Source organism: Arctopsyche grandis, chromosome 1 (genome assembly GCF_051622035.1).
Source record: "Arctopsyche grandis isolate Sample6627 chromosome 1, ASM5162203v2, whole genome shotgun sequence".
Lineage (NCBI taxonomy): Eukaryota > Metazoa > Arthropoda > Insecta > Trichoptera > Hydropsychidae > Arctopsyche > Arctopsyche grandis.
The window spans coordinates 36,962,422-36,969,410 of record NC_135355.1 but is presented as its reverse complement, the minus strand read 5'-3'; the positions used below and the strand labels follow the sequence as shown (position 1 = coordinate 36,969,410).

The following is a 6,989-nucleotide window of genomic DNA, read 5'->3' as shown; positions in this document are numbered from 1 at the left end:
GCGTTAGACGCGTTTGAAACTTCTTCCACGAAAAAGTGCCTGACGTTTATCCAGCGTTTGTATAGACTCTTCTCACTTTTCGCCATGTCAGATTTTAATTGTTTAAACGCCTATAACTTTTTCTTTGTTCACTATATAATGTAAAATATAATCTCTCATATATATTTTTATGTATTATTTTTGTTTTGTCTTTTTTCATTTACTATTTTTTTATTGTTTTTGCTTTTTTCTTTTTATTTTATGCATGTTATTGTATTTTATTTTTGTGTTCTTCTCTTTCGTCGCCCTCCCTAAAAAGGCGAATGCTAGAAAATGTAGCGATCACAGAACCATTAGTCTCATGAGCCATCTACTAAAAATTTTTCTACGAATAATACATGGTAGAATATATAAAAAATGCGAGGAAAATATTAGTAGAACGCATTTTGGGATCAGAAATGGATATGGCACCAGAGAAGCCCTGTGCTGTATACAAATGCTTGGAGAAAAATGTCGTGAAATGAATGTGGAAATATGTATATGCATGTTTCATCGATTTTGAAAAAGCTTTTGACAGAGTTCAATATTCCAAACTAATGGAAACTTTAGTCAAAAATGGTTTTGACAATAGAGATATTAGAATTATTAAAAATCTCTACTGGCACCAAAAGGGTGCAGTCAAGGTCGATGACACTCTGACAGCAGACATAAAAATACACAGAGAGGTACGACAAGGATGCAAACTCTCTCCGATCCTTTTCAACATATACTCGGAAAATATATTCAGAGAGGCACTGAATGAGGTTTCAGATGGGATAACCATAAATGGGCAGACTATTAATAACATTCGTTATGCTGACGACACAGTCATTCTTAGGGACAGCATGGAAAGCTTGCAAAAATTAATCGATAAAGTTAACGCGGCTAGTAATAACAGTGGGTTAAGAATGAACGCAGCGAAGACAAAATTTATGATTATTACCAAAAATAAAAAAAAAACTGGAAATGCCTCCCACGCCACAAAAAATACATGACAAAAACATTGAACTAGTGCATCAATATAAATATTTAGGATGCTGGTTGAACGACCAATGGGACCATTCACAAGAGATTAAAATCAGAATAGAGATGGCGCGAAACGCTTTCTTCAAGATGCGTGATCTCCTCTGCAATAGAGATTTCAATCTTGACCTAAGGATGAGAATTCTACACTGCTACGTTCTATCAGTACTTATTTATGGGGTCGAATCCTGGACCATGACTCAAGCTACAGAGAAAAAGCTGGCAGCATTTGAAATGTGGTGTTTCAGGAGAATGTTGAGGATCCCCTGGGTGGACAGAGTCCGAAATGAAGAAGTATTGAAACGAATGTAAAGAAAACGAGAGTTATTAAGCGTCGTGAAGCGCACAAAACTCGAATACTTGGGTCATGTGATGAGAAATCCGAAATATGAAATCATACAGCTCATATTGCAGGGGAAATTACAAGGGAAAAGAAGCGTTGGTAGAAGACGCATCTCATGGATGGGCAATCTCCGTGGATGGTACCAATGTGACTCCACAACACTTTTCAGGGCAACCATGGATAGAGAGAAGATATATGTCATGATATCCAACCTCCTACGAGGAGAGGAATAAAAAAGAAGAAGAAGTTCTTCTCTTTTCCAAATGTACGCCATTGTGACGCATTCGGTTCTTCCTGTAACGCCATCATGGTCCAAAACTATAAATGAAAATATTAGTACGAGTATATAATAATTGAAATTGTATACTATTTTATAATAGAGTTTTGCAACCTGATGTCTTATCTCTTTAGTATCCGACGCAGATGAATTACACCATTAACAGTAAATAAAGACTTTCAATTAATTTTAACTGATATCTACGATTTATCAAAAACATCATATTTTCCATTGAAATTATAAATTTAAGTTTCAAACTTTATTTAAATTATATATACACTAGTAGTCTGTGTGAACATAATTGTGCACTCAGTAAAATATCGCAATTCGGATCGACGGAATAAATAATCTATCTATCACTAGCTGAACCCGGCATGCGTTGCAATGCCAGAATAAGCCATGCAATTCCCGTTCCAGTTCCCGTTCCCGTTGCGTTCATGTTCCCGTTCTCGTTCCTGTTACCGTTCCCATTTTTCGGGAAAATGCAGGCAGCGAACACATTTGAAATTATTCAATTATTTGCTTATTTAACCGTTACAACGCAGGTCGCGACGCGAAGACATTTGAAATTATTGCGTTGCAATGCCACTCATTCCCGTTTTCGTTTCGTTATTTGGCAACATATGTATGAACACTCGAGAGGAAAACATTATTTCGTCTAATCAAAAAAAAATCATTTGATTCAGGAAAATATGTATTTGTAAACTTTCAAAAAAAATGTCTATCGATTTTTCTGCTATTATTAACTCAGTAAAAAATAAAAGCATACTCGCTTTTGCTTCAGAAAAGTGCCACAAAAAATAATTAAATTTAAAATTCATGTGTCAAATTCGACAAGTAGCGAAAGCTTTGTTCCACAGATAATACCCTCCTCAAAATATTATAATCCCATAAATACTAATGTCATTTCGGGTCACATTCGTTCCATTTCCATTCTTATTCAACGAAATATATAGTTTTATAATTTATACCGCCTATTACAACACTTTCCTCTTTATAATACTATATTGGGAAACACACTTCTGCACTTTAGAGTGTTTCATTGCACGAACCAATGAACATTGTACGCGTCTACTAATTACAGTACCCTGAAAATAATATCATTCCAGAAGAGTCGTCGACCTCAATCATCAGCTAGGGTTTATTTACACTTCCCATGCATACATATACATATGTATGTACATACACACATACATATGTATGCACGTTCACATTTAGAACTAAATCCATACATAGTTGTGGAACGAGTATCATACTAACCTATTGAAAGTGGGTTTTTCTGTTTACAAATATATTTATTATTTTATTTATTTTTTTATTTTATTAATTGAAAAATCAACAGACAGGATGTACATAGATATGTATAAAAAAACAAATAGTAAATAAATAATATATGTAACATCCGAGTCCAATAATAGATTTTTACAAAAATGAAAAAGATAAATATGAGGAAAACAAATTAAAAAGTAAAGAATAAAAGCATGACAAAATATGTAGAAAATTGCATAATTAAACTATAGTACTAAAATATTTGGAAAAGGTTATAAAATAGAATATAAGAAGAAATTAAAATTTACAAATATAAAACAAATGAAAAAGGTAAATACAAAATAAACAAATGAAAAGGAAAAGAATGAAAGCTATAATATGATTAAATAGCACATTACATAACTAAACTAAAGTATAAAAATATTGGAAAAATAGAATAGGAGAAGAAATTAATCAATCGGTCAAGATTCTCTTGATGTTAGACCTGAATTGATGTAGGGAATATATGTACACGTATATATATATGTACGTGTTTATTTTAATTTTATCTATGTATGTAGTAACCCCTTAAACATGTGTGGTTTTCACGAAAGAATTCAAGTATAATTCTTGTATCAATGTGACGAAAATAAAAAAAAATCGCCAAATTTAACAAACCAGAAGAGGGAGTTTTTCCTCTTAGAAAGGTTAAAAATGTTGTGGCCATTATTCTGTCCACACCCCTGAACGTATCAAGCTGAAAACTTATATTTCAATTCTTTATGTACTAACTTAGAGCTGCTAAGGTTTTGATCAGAATTCGTAAGCCGGAAGTAGTATTTTTTTTTAAAACAATATTTCATTATTTTATTTTGACCTTTTAAATTATTTTAAGCTTCTTGATATTTATTGTGTATAATAAAGATAGTGATTTTAAGTAATAAAACATTTGAACAGAATCCGTCAACAGGAAGTAGAACTTTTGTCTTGTGCAAGTTTCCATACATTTGCGCCCAATTTGTATGGAAATACTAGTATAGTATTTCATAATGCTGCCAGTATGTGTAAATGTGTCTGTACGGTTCAATATCGATATTTTCTTTTGTGACCTTCTTATATTCCTAATACATATATAAAGTCATGGGTTGGTCACGTCCGAATTTTTTATTTTATTCCTTACGTACTAACTTACAGCTGACAAGGCTTTGGTCAGAATTTGTAAACCGGAAGTAGTATTTTTTTTTAAAACAATATTTCATTGTTTTATTTTGATCTTTTTAATTATTTTTATTTTCTTGATATTTAATATGTATAATACTGATAGTGATTATAAGTATTAAAAAAAATTATTTGAACAAAATCTGATAACTGGAAATAGAACTTTTGTCTTGTGGAAGTTTCCATACATTTGCGCTCAATTTGTATCGCTGTCATAGTTATTAGTATTTCATAATCTGTCTGTACGGTTCAATATCAAATTTTGTGTTGTAACTTTCTTATATTCCTCAAATACATAGATAAAGTCATGGGTTGGTTACACCCAAATTTTTTTTCTTAATTTACAAACATGTGTTCTGGTAACGATATTAAGGTAAACATTCTAAAATATAAACTTTAAGCTAAGTAATCAGAAATAATTCTCGAATTTGGCCAACGTACTTAGCCGAGGGCATTGAACGGGTCAAAAGGTAAAGCTAATATTTATGCAGAAGTTATCTTTCTGCAGATTTACTTTGCAGAGAAGCCACGTGGAATCTGACCGTGCAACACGGATCGTCGAACATCCCGGGACCCTATTTTCCTCTCAGTACTCCAGGCGCGTTTCCATGGAGGCGACCCAGGATGCTGCAGCTGCCGCCCTTTGCCGTACAATTTATATTGTTTACCGTTACATGACAATAAATTCAACCGGTGTGCGATTTTGTAACCACTAATTAACGAAATCGAATAATCTCAACATTTTAACAAGTATTACACGCCAAACGAGAATTCCCAACCGATTTTAATTCAGAAAATAAGTTATGATTTATATAGCCAGCAGTGTGGCTTGATGGTCGCGTTTATGTTTAGCACCGAGAGGTTACCAGGTTCGATTCCGTGCTAATCTTTAATACTGCTGCTATTTTCAATTGAGGTCAACTAACGGAATCGAACCCAGTGACCTCTCGGTGCTAAATATCAACGCAACCACCAAGAAAGGCAGCTGGCTATGAATCAATTTATGTGGGTTAGACAGAATATTTTCCAACTAGTCAAAATATATTTCAACTGAAAATACACTTCAACTACATGTATGACACCAGTAGTTGGCACCAGGTTAGACGAAAAATATAATATTCCAACTAGGCAAAATACATATATTACAACTGGGAGATATATATTGACTACCGATGTTTATATAATAATAGCCAGCGTTTATGGTGGTTGCGTTTATGTTTAGCACCGAGAGGTTACCGGGTTAGATTCCGTGCTAATCTTTAATGCTGCTGATCAGGCTTGGATATTTGTGGCTCCAAGTCAATCGTTGCTTATCAGAGTTTGCCAATTTATCTGATTTCATTGTTGAAACGGTTCTTCCATCAAATTGGCAAAAATCATCCTACCCGCTGTCAAAAATATCTGAATTTGATTTTTGTACAATATGTAAAAATTTATGTACACATCTAAATCCATGGATGTCTTATGAATTAATTAATTGTTAATTTCCTGTTAAGTCTTCCTGGTATATATCTATATACCAGGAAGACTTATACCTATTTTATGTAAAATAAAATAAATAAATATATATTTATCAATTTTAATTTAATTACCAATTTCACATATGTATATATGTATGTATGTACATAAGAAAACATAAAAATCTTGGCTCGTCTACTGTATTAAGATGGGGTTTGGTGCAAGCGATCGAAAAGCGCCAGACAGATTGATCCACAGATTAACTGGATGACTGCTTTAAACGCAATCCTCGACTTCACGAATGAAAAATTGCACATCAGATGACGAGTAACCTTTCGATGTGCACAGATGCAATTATTAAAATTGAGTTGGATCTTTCTGGCGAGTTTTTAATAATTTAATAAGGAAAAATTCGGAACTAAAGTATCAGAAGCACAGAACGTATACAGGGTAGGTATGTCGGGACTTCGGGTAGATTTCGCTTAGTGTAAGTGCGAGCAGTGCGCACGCATAAGGTACACGTGTCGTTAATCTGTCTGGCGCTTTTTGATCGTTTGCACCGCATCGATTAAGATGATGTTTTTTTTGGCATTCTGCGAATAGATATACAGTTTTCAATTAAGAACTAAGAAATTTTTTGTACTCCTCATGATATTCTAGCTCGGACCATAGATGGCTTTTGAAAGATTATATTTTAAAAAACAAAAACAAATATCATCACAACATTTTTATCAAAGATTAATAACAACAAAGAAAAATAAAGTAAAAAAAGGAAAAGCATTGAACAATGTTAAATACGGGATATATGTAAATATGTACATACATATATTTATTACTTAGAAAAATGATCAAACAATAGAAATTTACAGGAAGAAAAAGAACAACAAAAATAATCAATACGAATATTGTTAAAAGAAGAGAAAGGTCTATGGAAATATTTAGTAGAGCGGGGATTATTAGGAAATAATGACGAATTACGGAGGGATCCAATTAGATATTGAAATATAATCTAAACTAAATAAATAAGGATTATCAATTATATAATTCAAAAGCTTAAACAAAAAACACAAATCATAAATTGTCCTCCTACGTATATTGTAAGGTGACAAAATGATCATTTATTTATTTAAAATAAATAGGCGTCGTAACCAATTAATACAAAGAAAGAAAATAACAGTCTCAAAAAAAAAACTGCAAAAACTATTGGTTTTTTGGTAGTTTATTTTTAAAAAGAATTGATGACGTAGACTATTCTTTATTTCAACCACAGTATTTGAAAATAAAGTTTCTATTATTTTGTTAAACAATAGGAGGTTAATTATTGGACAATTGTACAGGATATTTATAATTTTCTAAACTTCAATAAGATTGCCTCTTATTTTTCTCATCTACAATAAGGTAATA

The 6,989-nt window shown here is 32.3% G+C and overlaps 1 protein-coding gene across 1 annotated transcript; it reads left to right on the top strand.

The window, feature by feature from the left end:
• The first annotated feature begins 377 nt into the window (after positions 1-377).
• On the top strand, positions 378-1,588 carry LOC143917829 (uncharacterized). The gene is made up of 4 exons (XM_077439429.1): positions 378-462; positions 547-906; positions 1,052-1,349; positions 1,444-1,588. The coding sequence occupies exons 1-4, from the start codon at positions 378-380 to the stop codon at positions 1,586-1,588; spliced, it is 888 nt and encodes a 295-aa protein (XP_077295555.1).
• The last annotated feature ends 5,401 nt before the right edge of the window (positions 1,589-6,989 follow it).

What these genes read in the sequence shown, in the direction of transcription:
- LOC143917829 (XM_077439429.1), top strand. Translation starts at nt 378, where the DNA reads ATGGTAGAATATATAAAAAATGCGAGGAAAATATTAGTAGAACGCATT. An exon ending in TATGGCACCAGAGAAGCCCT is followed by an intron (nt 463 to 546) that starts GTGCTGTATACA and finishes ATTTTGAAAAAG; the next exon opens with CTTTTGACAGAGTTCAATAT. An exon ending in CGATAAAGTTAACGCGGCTA is followed by an intron (nt 907 to 1,051) that starts GTAATAACAGTG and finishes ATAAATATTTAG; the next exon opens with GATGCTGGTTGAACGACCAA.